Raw genomic sequence first — 19,626 nt, 5'->3', positions numbered from 1 at the left:
ATGTTCCTGTATATCATTCCAGCCACTTGATTGTGGCGCTCCATGTATGCTTTACCTGCCAGCATCTTACACCCTGCAGTTATGTGCTGGATTTTTTCAGGCACATCTTTGCACAGCCTACACCTTGGGTCTTGTCTGGTGTGGTGGATCTAAGCCTCTATTGCTCTGATGCTCAGGGCTTGTTCCTGAGCTGCCAGGATGAGTGCTTCAGTGCTGTCCTGTACTCTCCATTGCCTGAGACATTCACTGAGCACACTGTCATTTGGGGCCTTGAGCTTGATGTACTCATGCATCTTGGATGTTTCATCTTGGATAGGGGCTTCCACGCTCACTAGTCCTCGGCCTCCTTCCTTGCGGCTAGCATACAGTCTCAGGGTGCTGGATTTGGGATGGAACCCTCCATGCATGGTGAGGAGCTTTCGTGTTTTAACATCTGTGGTCTGTATCTCTTCCTTTGGCCATCTTATTATTCCTGCAGGGTTTCTGATAACTGACAGTGAGTAGCTGTTTAGTGCCCGGGTCTTATTTTTGCCATTGAGCTGGCTTCTCAGGACTTGCAGCTTTCCTTGATGCCGGCTCCAGGTTGCCAGTTGCCTGCAGAATTCCAAGGTACTTGTAACTGTCCTCAATGTCTGCTATTGTTCCTTCTGGGAGTGAGACCCCTCCTGTGTGGACTACCTTGCCTCTCTTTGTAACCATCTGGCTGCATTTCTCGAGCCCGAATGACATCCCAATGTCAGTACTGTAGTCCTGGTGGTGTCGATCTCTCTCTCTCTCTCTCTCTCTCTCTCTCTCCATCTATCACAGTTAAATATATATATATATATATATATATATATATATATATATATATATATATATATATATATATATATATATATATATATATATATATATATGCTTTCCTTTTTTAATTGTTGTGATGTTTAAAATGTTTTTGAGTCCAGTGATTTGTTGATGTGATTGACGCTTCAGGGCCACCGTAAAAATCACAGTTTTGTTCAAACTGCATCAATTAGTCTAGAATGACCCTTCATACTTTGTCTACAAAAACATTCCTAAAATAATTTTTAATTTATTACAATATGAAAAATAAAAGTGTAAATGTGAATCTTGTCCAGTCTCTTGCAATCAAACAAAAAAGGTGTAACTTACATTTTACAAAAATTGTCATCAAAACTTAAGCCATAGTTTACATCAGAACCTCCCTCTAAAGTACACAGTTATATTGACAACATGACTAAGTAATTTGACTGTCTTGTTCGTAGACAATGACACTAGGACTTGATATTCTGGTGGCACTGACATGTTCAATGACAAAAAAACTTAGTTTTGAGAGATGAACTAAAGATTTTGAGCAAGCTACAGGCTTTTGCCAGAAATCCATAGTGTTTTGCTGTTTGAACAAATTGTTTTGAGAAATGCACACACGTATTTGCAAACTTCAATTCTGATCTGAGAATTGTACTAAAGCGTATTAGAAAATCTGTAACACAAGGGAAAAAAAGATAGGACAATATTCTGTACAGGCCGTGCAGTAGGAGTTGGTGTGGTCTTCCTACACCTCTTGTCGTTCCTGTATGTTAGAACACAAATTCTCATCCACATCACAGCGAATATCCTCTCTTGCAATGCAGTGAAATATGTTTTTCACATTATGACAACTTGGTCAACCATTTTGCAGTTAATGACTTATACGATGAACTAATGACTAGGTGTTTTGAGGAGTAAGACTATTGCACAGTGAACTATATAATACATTTTGATCAACATGACATAAACAATTGATAATGTAGCAAAGAGCAGAGAATTGTACATAATCATTTGCATGGATGCACCAAAGCAATTGCAACTTGTTCAAAGAAGTGAGAAACTGCTTGTATGATGTGCACAAGTGACATCATGATGTGAAGATTGAACAAATAGTTTTGGGAATTTCATTCTGATCTGAGAATTGTCCTAAAGCGACTGAGAAAAACTGTAATGCATTTTTAAAGACTCTGAAGGACAATCATGTTATGTTTCTTTATCCTAAAACTAAAGGTGTGCTGCATTACTCAAGCAAATTTCCCAACATTTCTGAATCCCTTTTCTCGTCTTGTAACAGTTAATTGTAGTAATTATTTGGTGATTCCAATGTAAGAACAAAGCTGTATATAGTTCAATAATGGGGAGATTCAATTTCAATTCAATTTATTTTATTTTTATAGCCCAATATTTACAACAATAGTCATCTCAATGGGCCTCATGCCGGTAATTGTGTAATAAACATGACTCATAAAGAACATAAAGTCATAGAGTTAAACAGGTAATGACTAAACAGACTAAAATACACTGGGCATACCTGCCCTGAGACCTTCCTTCGCTGAAGATAGGAAAGTTACAGATAGACGTGCAGAAAGACTCTTCTGTTTGTCTGATCATAAATGTTCCTATATCCTAAAGGTGCGTCCGTCATTTAGAATGTCGGGACGCCCAGTATCCTCAGGTAAATTTCCTAACATTTCTGGATCCCTTTTCTCGTCATGTAACAGCTAATTGTAGTATTTATTTGGTGATTGAATTTTAGGAACGAAGCTGTATCTTGTTAAAAAATGGGGAGATGGGTAAGTTAAAGAACGATGTTCAGAAGGTCTCCTCTGTTTGAGTCTTGTTTTGATTTTTAACAGCAGCTGTAAAAATAGGTTGTGTTTGGATATGGACAGTAAGAGAGAGAAGCAACAGCAAATAAAAGAACAGAGGGGCAATCCATATTTATTTTGTTCCTATTTTTTATTGTGCATGTTATTTAGCTCTGATGGTGCCTCGCTCCTTCAAACCTGAATGAAGCCAGTCAGATCGTAAACATTTTTTCAATTATGTAAAAAAAAAAGAAAAAGTAATAATTTCTCATTAGAAATGTTCTTTTATCCTTCAGGTGTGTCATCATCTGGACAAATGGGACAGCGAGGACTCCCAGGTGAATATGTTAACATTTTTTAGTCATTTTTCTCATTATTTAAAGTTAATTATATTCTGTCAGATTGTTCACTTTTTCTGCATTTTTCAATAATGGCATTACTGATTTATGCTTCATTTTGATCAGTTGATCTGCAAAAATGTCTCTGTAGCACAAAAATAATTGATGTGTCTTAGATTTGTTTTGTGTTGTTAGAATATTGTTGTTACATATACATATATATATATATATATATATATATATATATATATATGTCAGATAAATGCATCTAGACATTAAAGAAAAACACAATTATAAACAACAAACCACAACAAGAATCAAGTTTCTCATGCACGAGGGAGAGGAGCAAGAGTGACAGAAAACGTCTACCACGCTTCTCTTCTCCAAGGTCTGCCTCTCCCTGTGCTGCTTTTATTAAGGACACAAGAAGGAGGTAACATTTTCAAGACAAAGAGAAAAAGTTCATTAGGGGGTGTCGTCAAATGACCCTTTTGGTTGGATTCTAACTTCAAACAGTATCCCTTATCAGCTCAGGACAGTGTGTCGTAAACCCCTCATCCTGGGTGGGGGATGAGAAGCAGATGAACAAACACACAACTGTTTTTAGAAGAGGTAAAAAGGTCAATCTGAGTTAACATTTAAACAAATACATTTACACAATGATAATAATAAAACAATTTCCTTTACAATATATCTTTGTTTGCAAAATGATCTGTATAAGATTTAACCATAGTTTGTCTTTTTGCTTTTAAGCAAAGCTAAGAGTTGTGCCAGATCCCCTCTTTTTTGTTTTTATGTTTTAATTTCTGGAATATTGTTTTGTTTTCCAAAAATGTAATATAAGTATTTGGTTTGCTTTTTTAATTGTGATCGTTAAAATGTTTGTGTCCAGTGATTCGTTGATTTGATTTACACTTCAGGGGCACTGTAGAAATCATAGTTTTGTTCAAACTGTGTCAATTAGTGAAAATTTTGATTTGTTTGGACAGTACTGGGTTTACGCACGGGTCATACCGGCAATTGCCAGGGGGCGCAAATTTAAAGGGGGCGGCGGCTCAGTACTGGGAGAAAAAAAAATCTGCGCCACTGATTTTGTATTATTTTATCAGAGTTTGGAACAGCTTTAAATCTGGGAATTGCCGCCCCCTCCAGTTGCACTGTTATTGCGCAGGTGCCACGAATGTCTGGTTGGAAAGGAGAGGGGTATGGGCATAGGCAGTGAGCTGCGCACAATGCGCAACACCTGGATTATTGCTGGTCCTTTAGATCAGTGGTCTCCAACCACCGGGCCGCGAACCGGTACCAGTCCGTGGATCAATTAGCACCAGAACACAGAAAAAAAAAATTATGCCTAGTTCTTTTAAGTTTCGACACCATTTTAATTTGAAAAATAACCGGATTCTGGGCAGAGGCCCCGGAGAAGATCCAGGACTCTGTGGAGAGACTACGTCTAACGGCTGGCCGTGGAATGTCTGGGGGTCTCCCCAGAGGACCTGGGCTCTTATTAAAAAATGTGTTTTTGGTTATGATTAGAGGTATGTTTTCTTTTTAAAAATCGGACCAAAATCAAGCATTCCCGTGTTACCTTTCAGCCATAGGCTTCAGACCTTAGTCGAAAACCGCTGTTGGTTCTGGTCCGGTCCGAGTCGGGACATAAATGGTTACGGAATAAGACGACACACCGTTGCACTTGAACAGGGCTAGACGTTTATTTCCAACTCCAACACAACTTTCCAAAAAGCCCAAACTCTTGGGATTCCTGTCTCATCAAGCTCGACGCGTGCACACAGCAGAGCAACCTTTTTCCTCCGGTGTAGGTGTGACCGAATGCGCCCTTACATTTGCACACCAAATGGAGACTGGATTTGATAGTGGTTAAAAATATACAATTTAATAAAAACTTGACACAAGTTCCATAAAAAAGGTTAAAATAAACTCAGACAGTTGGACCGCACTCCAACACTGCATGAGGGTGGCTGCCTCCAGGATCGCCTCAGCCCCAGTGCACCGGTGGGTAGCCCCAAACACCACCACGGGAGATCTCTGATCCAAACCCTCACCAGGAGTACCTGCTCAGGGCCCAAATGCACACAAAAACACACTACAACCCAAACAGTGATTAAAAGAAAATACAAAACAGAAGAGGTGCACCCGAGCAGGACACCACTAATTTATGGGCCGAACACAGGGGGGTCCCCCTTACACAACACCACGTATGGCACCCACCAGCTACCATAAGGATAAAAGGAGGAGGCAGCCACCTTCAGCCAAGTGAAACCACCAAGTTACTAAAATGAGCACAAAACAGTTTAAAAATGGATAAAAACAAGGGTGTCAAGGTGGGTTAAAACATTAAAAACAATGACTAAAAACACTACAAGCAAAACAGCAGTGGCAACTCTGCTGGAAAAAGAAAAATATATGTGGGTTCTCCCCTGGGACAAACACATGTTTTACAAACCCTTATATTACCTCTCATGCCCCAGGGTCAGAACTCATGCCACCACCTGTTAATATAAATAGAATTTAAAATGTTGCAAAATCAAATGCTTAAAAACTTTAGTAAAAGGACTCAAATGATTAAAAGCTTTAGTAAAAAAGGTCCACATGTCAAGTTCACCCACCAAGTCCAAACCAGGAAACCAGCATCTAGATGGAACTCCCACTGCTGCTATTTATCAGCCTTGTGAGCCAATCACAGCTCAACAGACAGGTGCTGGCCATGAATGTTAAACTATGGAACACCATGAGGGACAAACCATCACCCACAGCCCTGTCTGTCACATAGGTACCGTACAGGTGCGCTCGCATCTCCTTTACTAAGCCTGCGTCATCACACGTCACACAAGGCAACACCTACTTCTGTCGATGTCGTTGTCCATGACAACCGCAGTTAAACAAAATAAACACAAAAAAGGTGCGCACGTGTGTGTGTGTGGGGGGGGGGGGGGGGGGGGCAGTCTTAGCTGCTAACACCCGGCAGCCCCAACCCCTTTCCGCTGGGCCACAGTAAAAAGACTACTGCTTTAGATGACTCAGCTCATACTAATAATGTCATTCTTTCTTAAATATTGTAGACATTTTTAGGGTTGTGTCTTTATTTTCTATAATAATGTATTTTTATGTCTGCCTGTCGTTTAGTTGGTGTTATAAACTATTTGACATAAAGACATCAGGTAATGCAGGAAAACAGCAGCGCTTTATGAGATCATAAATGAACAATCCATCATTTGTTTATAAAGTATTGAAGTTTTTTGGAGGATTTCTACAGCTGGTGTTGCACAAAATAAGGAAAATGCCAAATATATTTGGAGTAATGTGATGAGTTCTATGATTTAGTGTTTAATGTTTATAAGCCCTAAAAATGATATTCACAATAACAGGGTTTTAAAAATCAAATCCAACTGATCCGTTTCACAAAGACACAAAGACACACACACAGGACGTCACACACCAAGCAGAAATGAACTTATAGCTAAAAAAAATGATGCCAAGATTCCAGCTCTAAAAAAAATGACAGAAGAGCAAAAAAGAAAAGGAATTTATTTGATTTGTTATTTCTTATTATTAATATTTCCAGGCTTTGTTAGTTTGGTTCTGCCGCATGCTCATATTTGTATAATTTATGGAAAAAATATTTTCATTTATTTAAGGTTTAATTTGAATTATTCTGGATTAATATAGCTTTTTTTGTTCATATTTATGTTCAAAAAGTTAAATTTTAAAGGTTTAAAAGTTTAGCTTTAGTGTGTTCAGTAAATGTTTAGCTTGTTTGGCCTGAAACCTAAAGTGTGTTTTGGATTTAGGGCCCCTGTGTGACTGACTTTGACCCCCTTGTAATACGAGTTTATAAATTGCAGGTTTTTTTGTCTAAAATGGGCAAATAAAAACAGGGAACATAAAAGGATGTTGTCGAATTGTGTGTATTTTGTGGCAGGGGTCACTGGGGGGGGGGGGGGGGGGGGTGTTCCTGCCCCAGGGTGTAGGTTAGTGTAGAACCGCTACTGTGTTTGGATATGGACAGTAAGAGAGAAGCAACAGAAATAAAAGAACAGAGGGGCAATCCATATTTATTTTGTTCCTATTTTTTATTGTGTATGTTATTCAGCTCTGATGGTGCCTCGCTCCTTCATCATAAAATTTTAAACTGTATTTTTCAATTATGTAAAAAAAGTAAAAATGTCTTATTATAAATGTTCCTTTATCCTAAAGGTGCGTCATCACCTAGACAAAAGGGACAACGAGGATATTCAGGTAAATATGTTAACATCTCTGAGTCATTTTTCTCATTATTTAAAGTTAATTATATTCTGTCAGATTGTTCACTTTTTCTGCATTTTTCAAAAATGCAATTACTGATTCATGCTTCATTTTGATCAGTTAAACTGCAAAAATGTCTCTGTTGCACAAAAGTAACTGATGTGTCAGATTTGTTTTGTGTTGTTAGAATAATGTTTTTATATATAAATCTTTGTTTGCTTAATGATCTGTATGAGATTTAACCGTGGTTTATATCTATTTGCTTTTAAGCAAGGCTATGAGTCGTGTCAGATCCCCTTTCGCTATAGTTTTTATGTTTTAATTTCTGGAATATTGTTTTGTTTCCTAACTGTTTTTCCAAATATCTAGTTACCGTTTTTTAATTGTCGTGATGTTTAAAATGTTTTTGTTTCCAGTGATTTGTTGATGTGATTTACACTTCAGGGCCACCGTAGAAATCACAGTTTTGTTCAAACTGTGTGTCAATTAGTCTGCAATGGTCCTTTATGCCTTGTCTACAAAAACATTTCTAACATAACTTTTAATTTATAAATGCATATTTAGAAACTCTGAAGTATATTTATTTATTATATTTCTTTATCCTAAAAGTAAAGGTGTTCTGCATTCGTTAAGCACATTTCTTATTATTTCTGGATCACTTTTCTCATCATGTAACAGTTAATTGTAGTAATTATTTGGCGAATGTATTTTAGGAACAAAGCTGTATCTTGTTAAAAAATGGGGAGATGAGAAAGTTAGAGAGAAATGTGCAGAAAGTTTCCTTTGTTTGTGTCTTAGTTTGACCAGAAAGAATTCAAACTTAAATATTGTGTGCTGGCCATACCTGGTGTCCAGCTTTAGGTAAGTCGTGCACAAAGTGGAGAACCTGTTGCCGATGACACGTGGGAACCTATACCCTTTCAGCCAGGCAGGACGGCGGTGGAGCCTCAGTGGCATTAAGTTCTGACAACCCCATCATTATGTCCCACTGCACAGGAGCCAGCATGAGTGTTGAGGGCATGACGGGTTCTGGTGCTTTAGCAGAGATGACAAGTCGAGACAGCACATCAGCTTTCCCGTTCTTGGACCTGTTCTTGAAATTAAAACATGAGAAAAAATAGGCACCAATGTGCCAGCCGTGGGTTCAACCGCTTGGCAGACTTTCTATATTCCAGGTTCTTGTGCTCGGTCAGAACCAGGAAGGGTTGAGCCGACCCCTTGAGGCAATGTCTCCACTCTGAGAACGCCTCCTTCATGACCAGCAGTTCGTGGTCGCCCACGTTTGGGAAAAAGTAGGCGCACTGGAACATCTTGGCTGGCTGACCATACAGCTCCGACCCCTGTGCCTCCTCGTAAACTGCATGGCTGGGTCCGGGTGATGGAGGATGGGAGCCTGAGTAAGGTGCTGTTTAAGGGTCCTGAATGCCTCAATGGCCACTGGAGTCCTGAGCAGGCGCTTGAGAGCGCACTCCAGTAGAGATGTGAGAGCGGCCGCCACTGTGCTGAAGCCACGGATGAAACGCTGGTAAAAATTTGTGAATCTGAGGGAGGAACAGCTGCAGCTCCTTCACAGTGGTCGGCTGGGACCGCTGTAGCACCACCTCCACCTTGCCCTGGTTCTTCGCCACGCCCCCCGCACTGATCACAGCCCAGAAAAGAAATGAAGGTACACTTTTTGCTCTTTGGCGTACAGGTGATGCTGGATCAGCCGCTGTAACAGCCGCTGAACACGTGCAACGTGCTCGTCAAACGTGTCAGAGTAGACCAGGATGTCGTAGATTAAAATGACAACAAAGCGTTGCAATATGTCTGGATGTCACTGACGAAAGCCTGGAACACAGAGTGGTGTTACAAAGACCACTATGTTATTCAGCTCTGATGGTGCCTCGCTCCTTCAAACCTGAATGAAGACTTTCAGATCGTAACATTTTGAGCTGTATTTTTTTATTATGTAAAAAAAAGAAGAAAAAAAGTAAAAATGTCTCATTATAAATGTTCTTTTATCCTAAAGGTTTGTTGTTTTTTGGACGACACCCAGGATACCTAGGTAAATGTTAACATTCCTCAGTCACCTTTCTCATTATTTAAAGTTAATCATAACCTTCAAATCGTTCATTATAAATGTTTATAAATATAATTATATAATATCCTACAGGTAAAGGTACAGGTGCGTCATCATCTGGGCAAATGGGACAGCGAGGATTCCCAGGTAAATATGTTAACTTTTTCTCGGTCATTTTTCTCATTATTTAAAGTTAATTATATTTTTTCAGATTGTTCACTTTTTCTGCATTTTTCAATACTGTCATTACTGATTTATGCTTCACTTTGATCAGTTGAACTGCTAAAATGTCTCTGTAGCACAAAAATAACTGATGTGTCTTAGATTTGTTTTGTGTTGTTAGAATATTGTTGTTATATATAAATCTTTGTTTGCAAAATGATTTGTTTGAGATTTAACCGTGGTTAATATCTTTTTGCTTTCTAGCAATGCTAGATTCCGTTGATGACTCGCATGCCGGTAAGTACTGGTATCTGAGCTGCTTTGTTCACTGTAGTAAGGATGTGTTGTAATTCTGAGGTGTAACAACCGTACACGGCCCAAACAGAGGATTCTGGGCCCAAACCGTCATGTGGTTTACATGTGTTTTCTGCAGCACTTGAAAACCAATTCTGAGGAGATGTCTTGAGTATAAATAGTGGAAAACTACAAAATGTATACTAAAAGTCTACGCTGTTGTAGTTATTTCTAACCACAGAGCTTTTGGCTTAAGCTAAAATTACTAACTCCTTGCAAGATCATGATTGTTTTCACTAAATTGTGCGCTTTCTATTTTGTTTGTTCATGCTGTTAAAATGTATTTGGTCTGAAGATTATTTTAAATATAAATATAAAATGGTATTTTTTTCTGTTTTTCAGATTTGGCAGTGGGCTACGGTAAATACCTGAGCTGTTGTTTTTCTAATGATCTGTTATGATTACAGTTTCTTTTAATTTGAACATTTTTATAATTGGGAAAACGTTCATGTTGAACCTTGAAAGCAACTTTTACAAAAAACATGAGCAAACAAACAGAAATCAGAACCCAGCAAAGTTATTGTAGAGAAGAAATTGTTACAACCCCCAACAGGTAAAAGTGTAGCACTGACAGTCTTTTTATCTAAAAAAGGTCAGATGTGTGCTTTCCTTTAGAATAGAATGCCTTTATTGTCACTATGCACATGTGCAATTTGCATCATACGTGTATACAATGAAATGAAAAAAAACGCTGCTCACTATTCAGTACTTGCATGCATAGAAAATAATTTCACAGAATAAAAGAATAATAAAATAATTTCACAAAATGAGGAATACAATATACCAAGTACCAAAAAAAATGTACAAAGGTGCAAAAGGTGCAAAATGTGCAATAGAAAATAGAAATTTCCACAGAGAGGTAGTAGTTATAAACAAACAAAAAACAGTTATGCCCATGATGGCATAACTGCTATAGTGTCCAGTTGTCCAGTTTCCTGATCAGTATGTCCGGGATGATTGTATTAAAGGCAGAGCTGTAGTCCACAAAGAGCATCCGAACATAGCTCTGCTGCTCCTCCAGGTGGCTCAGCGCAGCATGCAGGGCTAAGGCGATGGGATCCTCTGTAGACCGGTTTGTGCGGTATGCAAACTGGTGGGGGTCGAGGTCTGGGGGGAGGTGATCACTGATGTGCCGGAGGACCAGTCTCTCGAAGCACTTCATGATAACTGGAGTGAGTGCCACTGGACGGAAGTCGTTGTACATAGTATCTGTTACCTGTTGGAGGTTGTAACAATTTCTTCTCTACAATAACTTTGCTGGGTTCTGATTTCTGCTTGTTTGCTCATGTTTTTTGTAATACATAGTACAAAAAAATGTGTCCATAACACAATACAATCCACTTTGCATTTCATTTGATTATAATGTTCAGATGGGCTGCACGGTGGGGCAGTGGTTAGCGCTCTTGCCTCACAGCAAGAAAGCCCCTGGTTCAAGTCCTGGCTGGGGGACATGAAACAGAGCAACCATGGGGGACATTTCTGTGTGGAGTTTGCATGTTCTCTCCGTGCATGCATGGGTTTTCTCCAGAGACTCTAGCTTCTTCCCACCGTCCAAAAACATGATTCATAGGTTATTTTTGGTCACTCCGAATTGTCCATAGGTGTGCATGGGTGTGTGATATGTGTGACCCTGCGACAGACTGGTGACCTGTCCAGGGAGTCCCCTGCCTTTGCCCATAAGTGGCCGGGATAGGCTCCGGCAGCCATCATGGAAGGACGGGTGGATGCGCAAGGAGGTTGGCAACTTCAGACGGACCACTGAGGGGTTGATGACCTGGTCAATCTCGAAAGGGCCAATGAACCTCAGAGACAACTTCCTGGACTCACGCTGCAGAGGAATGTCGCGCTGGAAAAGCCAAACTTTCTGTCCCGGTCTGTAGTCCAGGGCTGGGACCCTGTGGCGGTCCGCCAGAGCGCAGTTCCGAGAGGTCGTGCGGGAGAGGGCTGCCTGGACCTCGTGCCAAACATGACGGGCCCTCTGCAGATGGTCCTGGATGGAAGGAATAGCCACTCCTCTCTCCTGAAAGAAGAAAAGGGGAGGCTGATAGCCATTGGAGACCATTAATGGAGACTAATGAGTTATGAGGGTAATCAACCCGGGGAAAATGAGTTGACCAGGATGCAGGGTGACTAGCTGGAACACATCGCAAAGCTGCCTTCAGGTTTTGGTCAGCCCGCTCATTCTGGCCGTTGGTTTGGGGTTGGTATCCAGATGACAGGCTAGCTGTGGCTCCAATGGCCTGGCAGAAGGCGTTCCACACCCTGGATGTGAATTGGGGACCTCGGTCTGACACAATGTCTTGGGGCAGCCTATGTTACCAGAACACATGCTGGACCAGGAGGTTGGCATCCACTTCCACCATGAATTGAGCTGTAGGATAATTTAAGTTAGCAAACCCCCAAAAACCTTTTAAGATAGGTGCATCTGGAGGAGTGATCCACAGGGGTTCAGCTCACCAGTGCCCCTCCTGAGCCTGATGAGTCGGTCTTTTGGCTGTATAGGGCAGTTAGGCCGGAAATGGCCACTGGCCGCAGTAGATGCAGAGCCCCTGGTAGAAATGGCACTGACTTTCCTCAGGAGTGAGAGTCATTCTGCCGAGCTGCATGGGCTCCTCGCTGCAGGAGCCCATGCAGCTCCTCTAGACTAGATGTTTCATCACGAGCTGCTAGTTCATCTTTAATCTCCTCTCTAGGACCCAAGTAAAATATTCCGGTGAGCGCCCTTTCATCCAAGCCACACTCCGCAGCGGAAATACAGAAGTCAATGGAATACTCCAACAGAACCGGGACCGTGGCGTAAGGAAAGCAGGCGATTTCCAGTCTCTTTGTCCTGTAGAGGATGGTCAAAAACTTCGAGCATTTCAGCCGTAAATAACACCAAAGAATTGCAGTAAGGAGAATTACTGTCGGCTAATGCAACAGCCCAGGCAGAGGCTTTGCCTGAAAGAAAAATCCTGATGAACGCTACTTTGGATTTCTCAGATGAATACGTGAGAGGCTGCTGATCGAACACGAATCTACAGTGAGGAATAAACACATTGCATGGCCCTATCTCTCCGGAGTATCTGCTGGGAGTGGGTATGAAGGGCTTGCAGGGGGATGATTCAGGAACATGAAGAGCAGGTGCTGAACTGGATCCGATCCTGGGGCTTGAACAGTATCTGACGATCTTCTTGAGGTTCGTTGAGACGAGACGTCCTTCAGGCGACTGCCAAGATGAATAACTCTGGTGGAAAGACTTTGGAGCGTGTTCATGATCTCCTGGAGTGCTTGGTCATGCCGCCCAACAAGAGCCCATTGGTACAAGAGGGCATGTTTTATCTCCTCAAACTCTGCAGGGTCCATATTGGCCAGATGATTCTGTTAGGGTGAGTGGTAGGACCCCAAAGCAAAATCTGATGCCAAGGGCAGTAGTTGTTACATAGTCAACAAAAGCGTGGCTTTCTTTGATGTACGACATAATATTTATTCAAATTGTTGTGAAGCAGGAATAGATGAAAAAATACGACTGGAAAAAAAGCTTATTTGTGACGGAGAAAATACGCTACAAGCTTCCTGCTCCTAACTCTCAGCAACAGGAGAGGAAGGGGGGGGGGGTTGCTCCACGTCTACAACACAGAGGGGAATTTCTAATAATCTACTGCTGCTCTGCAGAAACTATGTCCAAGAAAACAACACGGGTTTTTGGGGTAGCAGTGGCTCAGGTGGTTGAGCAGGTCAGTAAATGATCAAAGTTAGTGGTTAAATCCCTGCTGCCCGCAGTCAACTGCTGCTCTGTCCTTGGGCAAGACACTTCACCCTCCATCCCTCCAGTGTGTATGAATGCATATGAATGTCCCGGTGATGGTCATTTATGCATCCTGGCAGCCACGCCTCTGTCAGTCTGTAGTTACCATCATCAAGTATGAATGGATAATGGACACATTGGAAGAACTTTGAGTGTCTGGAAAAGCACAGATAAATACAATTCATTATTATTATTATTATTATTATTATTATTATTATTATTATTATTATTATTAAGAACAGTATAATCACAATTGAAAGACTACTGGGAACGCTTTGAAACAATATATGCAGTGATTTCAGTTTTTTATTGTTGGAAAAATGTTGAATTTAATTTCTGTGTGAAAAAATGTTCTAAAATGTTTGTCTTTACAGGGCAAGCTTTTTTAATGGAGGCAGGTATGTATCTGCTTCTTTGCTTTTCCTTTGCCCTTTTTGCACACACAGCTACTCAGTCGTGGCTGTCCCACAATAATTAAATAAATGCTTCAATATTATTGTTTTGAATCTGGATAAAGTTTAAAGTATTAACTTAAACAATTTATTTGCTAGTTCTCTGTTGATATGTATAGAAGAGAGACTGAACAGTCAGAAAATTCTGTCACTGTCTCAAAAGAATTACGTTAAAGTAAAAGAATTTTTGTAAATACTTTATTTTGTGAAACATTTTTGTTTTTGTTTTTCTTTTTTTAGGTTTTACAGTACAACTTCCAACCGCTTCAGATTTAACCACCTTGGGTAAGTACTTCAAAGTTACATACATGGTTTGTACTTGTTTCATTTAACCTTTTTTTTCTCTTTCTCTATATCCTCCAGACATAATAGATGGCTAAAAAAGACATCTGCAAAAAAGTGTGCAGTTAAATATTTCCAGATGGAATCAAATTTACTTAGAAACTATAGCAGCCGGATTTGCTGGAATCTTTTTTTTTTTTTAATTGTGAGATATTTTCCTATCTAATGATCCAAAATGGTCTGTCAGTTCATTAGTGAGTTTGTTTTTGGGGCTGGCAGCGCAACCTGCTCGTTTTTGTGGATCAGGAGTGGCTGGTACTCAGAGAGCAGGTTTTAAGAGGAAAGCTTATACATTAATGGAGCAAACTACCGCTTTAGAATTTTTTGTGTGAGGAATTAACCCTATAATACACCAGTCTGCAAAATGCTTGTAAAAAAAAAAAAAAAACCTCCATGAAAAATTCTTAAAACAAAGGTCAAAAGAAACTGAACAAAGATATAAGTCATACAAGAATAAACTAACTGAAATAACACGACACAGTAAAAAAGTGTACTTTAATAATCAACTGAATGAAAATGAAAATAATGTCAAGCGAGTTTGTGAAATATTAAATAATATCATTAAAAACGGGACAAAAAAGCGAACATACCCAGATTACTCTACAGATGAGAAGGGTCAAAGCTATAACATTAATGAAGCAGCAAACAGCCTCAATAACTACGGTATTTTGTTAACGGGGGTCCAGAGTTGGCAGCAAAAAATTCCAAAATGCAAAACCAGCAAAGACAATAATCCACCATGGAAAGGATCCCACACTCAATCCTTATCTCTGATGTGGATGAAAATGAGCTGATATCAATTATAATTATATTCAAGAGTAAAAACTAAAAAGATTGTGAGGATAAAGATATGAAAGTGGTGAACTCAAATTCTTAGGGGTTGTTTTTGATAAACTAAGTTGGACGCCACACATCATACACAAACTAAAGTCTCAAAAATTGTCTCAATCATCAATAAATCTAAACAGATTAGAATATAACAGTAAATATTTATTCTACTGCTCCTTAATATTACCATATTTCAACTACTGTATAGAAATTTGGGGGAATAATTACAAGAGCTCACTACATTCTCTCTTTTTACTTCTAAAATGAGCCGTCACAATTGTACATCTTGATCATACCAACAATTTATTTCATCAATCCAGACTTTTAAAACTTTATGACCTTGTTGATTTTTACTCCGCACAACTTCTATGCAGTCAGTGGGAAATATGTCTATGAAGACTCTCATTCATCCAGGTTGGTTCCATCATAGTAGTAGGTTTAGGGGTTGTCATCTGAACTTAGTTTTAAAGTTAGAAGACATTTCACCTCTTATCCAAGAGACTTTGTCAATTCTGAATTAGCTGGTAGAAGAGCTGGTATATATGTGCTCAGATGGGCGCTCATTGACGAGGAGTGAAAGAAGCCATCTTTGTCAAGAAGGATAAACCTTCTCTTAATAAGAATGGTGGTCTCAGGTTTATTCTTCCATCCATCTACAGCAGTGTTCTGAAACCCAAACAAACCGAACCGGTTCCACCTGGGTCGTTAAAGCGTTGGGAGGTTCTGGCTGCCGCAGCTGCTGCGGTGGGGGTCTTGGTGTGGCTGGTCACTCTCCCTCCTTCTTTTCACATTCCACCATCCATTTTAGAAGAACCTAAACACTCAATTGAGCACAGGTGTTAGATCACCTTTGGACAAACACTTTGTGTGTTTGAATGAAATATTTCACACTAGTTGGTCTGAAGGCATAAGTATGCGTGTGTGAAGACTATCGGTATTGTGTACATGTTGACATGAGGACATTTTTATTTTTATAACCCCTGTTTGTAGTTTGTACCACCCGGAAACCTGTGAATTGCCGTGCCTAAAACTGCGCGCTCCCGTCTCTGAGAAAGAGCGCGCAGTTGCGGGGACGGGATGTGTGAGGGAGAAAGCAGAGGGTGGGGCTGAGGTGTTGTGGGGACCGGCAGCAGGTGAATCGCGCAGGGATTGTAAATAGGTAAAACCCACTGCCTGTCACTCACTGCAGCGTGTGAGTGTGTGTTTGGCTCCAGGTCCGCATGTGAGCAGTCTGTCTCACATCTACAAAACATTCATACCAACCTAAGATCACGTTTAAAGTCTCAACGCCTGCATGAAGCAGAAACTCACCACGTAAACCAGACTAGACCATCAGCAAAACTACCACGAGAAATACTCATCATTTATTAGAAACAGCATAACAATGTTATTAAAAAGAATCCACAGACTTATTGTACTTTAAAAAGGTTGAAATTACATCAAATGCACACATTCACTTGTATTTTAGTTTTAAACATATTGTCGCGGACTGAGTTGGATGGCTGTTGGGCCGCGTTAAAAGTTCTGGAGTTCATTGACCGCATCAAGCAGAGAGCTGATTGGCTCTCAGTTCTGTCGCTCAGCCTGTTGTTAGGTAGTTTGGACCAATGGGGTTCAGCTATGGGCCGAATAAGGGAAAGGGGAGGGCTGCAGCGGGAGCAGGGGAATATAAAGTTGGGAGACGCGCTCTCGTCTCGTCTCGGCGGGAGAGATTCAGGAGTTGCTGAATTAATTGTTCGGCGTTTGTCGCGGTCTGCAGTAACCCGAATAAAGAACCTTAAAAGAGGTTAAGTCTCCGTGCCTCAGTGTGGGAAAGGGACACTACATTATTGTATGGCTCTTTCGAAATTACATTTCAAAATATGTGGCGTTTATGGCTCTCTTGGCCAAAAAGGTTCCCGACCCCTGATGTAGGCCAATTGACACTCTCTCTTTGTTGTTTACCATTTTTTAGGCTCCTGTTGTATCTCCTGTATCTTACTTTCACAATGTCTGTCCGTCATGCAAAGCAAGAATACAGCAAAGACGATGAAGAAAACAAAAACAGTTTATATACTGACATAAACAGAGCAGCACTTATTTAAAAAATGTTGATTAATTTCACAAAAAAATGTTTTTTATTGAGTTTAGGTTAGAAAGTTTTATGCATACTTAGCCAGTGTTGTTAGGATTCCAGCTGTAGCATTGCATACTTAAACATTCATCATCAAACTTGTTTTGATGCAGCCTTACTGTGCTGTTAAAGTGACAATAGTTTATTTGTGTTATAGATTTTTTTTTCAGTAGTGCATGACAGCAGGTCTCTTTGTCTCCAGCTCCAGTTACCCACAGATTTTGGCTCAAATCAGATTTCCCATCTCGACCACTGTGCTTTGATATATCTGGAACTGTCCTCCTTAAACTTCTTCATCATCCCAGCAGGGGTCAGTAGTGAGACTTCCTCAGTCAAAAACAAACACTGTGATTTATGACATATTATTATTATGCCTACATAACTTTTGCTGCTTTTGTGTTTGCTTGTATCAGAGCTTTATATAAACGGAGAACTGGATTCAGTAACGAATGGAGGCTTCAGTAAGATTGTCATCCGTTTGGGGAGTGATCAGCGGCTTGAGGTTGACGCTAAAGGGATCACTGTCCAGCTGGGACAGAATGTGTCCCGCCATGTGGGACTGGATCCTATCAGAACTGGAAGGTGGCTTTGCTTGGTTAAACAATCTACCACCATGTTTGAACCATTCAGAATGAACACAAATGGAAACTAATGCAAAGTTGTGCGTATTTGTCTAGTGCAACGATCATCAGGACGGAAAAAGAAATAGACATTGAAGCTGAGGACATCCGTCTGATCATCTACATTCATCAGAAGGACAGAGAGCATCTTCTGTGGCCAGCTTTAAGACAGATTCCATCGGAGAGTAACATGGATGGACTTTTAGGTGACTGGCTGGAGTGATTGTGTTCATTTGGATCTTAAACCCAGGTTTTAAAAAAGTGCTGCATAACCTGCTATTACTGAGATACTCTACTCAAATCTAAATGCAGCAACTTTGAAAAAAGGTTTCCCAAAAACTTGGCATTGTTGACTGTTATTGTTTCTCAATGGCAAAGAGAGACGCTGCTAGTATGATCATTGTACTGTACTGGTTATTCTAATGCAATAGCTGCTAAATAAAATCTAGTTACTTCAGCCCTATAGTTGAATGTGAATCTAAATGAATGTTGCATCAAAATGACAGTGAAAAACACATCAACACAATTATTTAAGCAGTTATGTTGTTATATTTGTTCTGACGCTCTATATTGTTTTTTTCTGTAGCTTTGAAGTCTGTAGTCTATGAGATATCCCAGCAAAGCCCTCTCATCAAAGTGAAGATCAATGAATCAGAAGTTGAAGTCACAAGGTAAATGTTTTTATAAGCAATTATTTGCTCTTTTTTTTTTTTTTTTGGTTTAACGAGACAAAAGTTTCTCCTTTCTCTTTTCTGTTGTAGTGCCACTACAACTGACTACGGTCTTGGCTCTCCAAGGTTCATGGAGTGCTTTCACGCCTCAGCTGATCACATCCTTCCAAGGCCTCTCAGCAATTTTCTCGTGAAGCAGCTTTAAACTGGAATAATTTTCAATTCAAGTCTTTTGATGCACACAAACTATGTTAAGGATTCAATTGACAATAAAGCTCATACTTTGTAGACATCCTCCTGATTAAACAGAGTAAAGGAGTTTGCAGCATTTCAGTTCTTTTCCACACAGATTCCTCATTAGACCAGGGACAGGCAAAGTACAGCCCGGGGGGGGGGGGCACATATGGCCCGTCAAACTATTTAATCTGGCCCGCCACACTGTAATCAATTATATTGATATGTCTTATTGACTAATTTTGCCTGTAATTCTGGTGTCTCCCCATAGATGACACTTTACAAATAAAGTGACTTTTGTTCAGGTGGAGAAACTCCTCATGCATTGGTGTTGTGTTAGAAGATTGGTTGTTTCTCTAATGTTTAGTTGTGTCTTCCATTTCTCTGATTATTCCACCAGCACATGAATGCAGCATTTTTTCTAAGTTTGCTTCTTTCCATGAAGGACATCAAGCCTTTAGTGCAACTGGCCTTAAGACTGAGATCAAAAGTCACAGTTTTGTGATGAGAACACCAGAATGTTCAGCTTTAAAATATGCATAATCATTTTCAATCAAAGATAAAACACGTTTTTATTCAGATTCTATAATATTTCTTTCTCTTTGGAGGCGGATTGCCAAATCACGGCGCGCATCCGCTCCGGCCCTTCTGTCCAATTTTAGAACCCTTTGTGGCCCACGAGTCAGAACGTTTGCCCACCCATGCATTAGACTACATAGTTGCACAGAGGGAGATCTTGACTTCTCAGAGATTTTATGGTCTTTTATACACTGTTTAAATTA

General features: G+C 40.1%; 1 protein-coding gene across 2 annotated transcripts in view; it reads left to right on the top strand.

Annotated features, from left to right (window-relative positions):
* LOC144992116 (inter-alpha-trypsin inhibitor heavy chain H3-like) overlaps nucleotides 1-18,929 on the top strand; it is a 33,719-nt gene extending 14,790 nt beyond the window's left edge. Inside the window, exons 14-26 of one of the 2 annotated variants that reach the window (XM_078946930.1) lie at nucleotides 2,918-2,959; nucleotides 7,172-7,213; nucleotides 9,231-9,266; nucleotides 9,375-9,428; nucleotides 9,708-9,740; nucleotides 10,140-10,157; nucleotides 13,959-13,982; nucleotides 14,277-14,321; nucleotides 17,522-17,629; nucleotides 17,733-17,901; nucleotides 17,997-18,145; nucleotides 18,526-18,610; nucleotides 18,701-18,929. In XM_078946930.1, coding sequence (XP_078803056.1) covers nucleotides 2,918-2,959; nucleotides 7,172-7,213; nucleotides 9,231-9,266; nucleotides 9,375-9,428; nucleotides 9,708-9,740; nucleotides 10,140-10,157; nucleotides 13,959-13,982; nucleotides 14,277-14,321; nucleotides 17,522-17,629; nucleotides 17,733-17,901; nucleotides 17,997-18,145; nucleotides 18,526-18,610; nucleotides 18,701-18,815 — 920 coding nt within the window. In that variant the 3' untranslated portion in view covers nucleotides 18,816-18,929. The remainder of the gene's footprint in view (nucleotides 1-2,917; nucleotides 2,960-7,171; nucleotides 7,214-9,230; nucleotides 9,267-9,374; nucleotides 9,429-9,707; nucleotides 9,741-10,139; nucleotides 10,158-13,958; nucleotides 13,983-14,276; nucleotides 14,322-17,521; nucleotides 17,630-17,732; nucleotides 17,902-17,996; nucleotides 18,146-18,525; nucleotides 18,611-18,700) is intronic. The other variant, XM_078946931.1, reaches the window with a different exon arrangement.
* Nucleotides 18,930-19,626: the final 697 nt, after the last annotated feature.

Source organism: Oryzias latipes, chromosome 5, assembly GCF_053564925.1.
Source record: "Oryzias latipes strain Hd-rR chromosome 5, Olatipes_Hd-rR_3.1".
In the NCBI taxonomy this organism is placed as follows: Eukaryota; Metazoa; Chordata; class Actinopteri; order Beloniformes; family Adrianichthyidae; genus Oryzias; species Oryzias latipes.
Note: the sequence above shows the minus strand (reverse complement) of the source record. Positions and strands in the feature narration are given on the sequence as shown.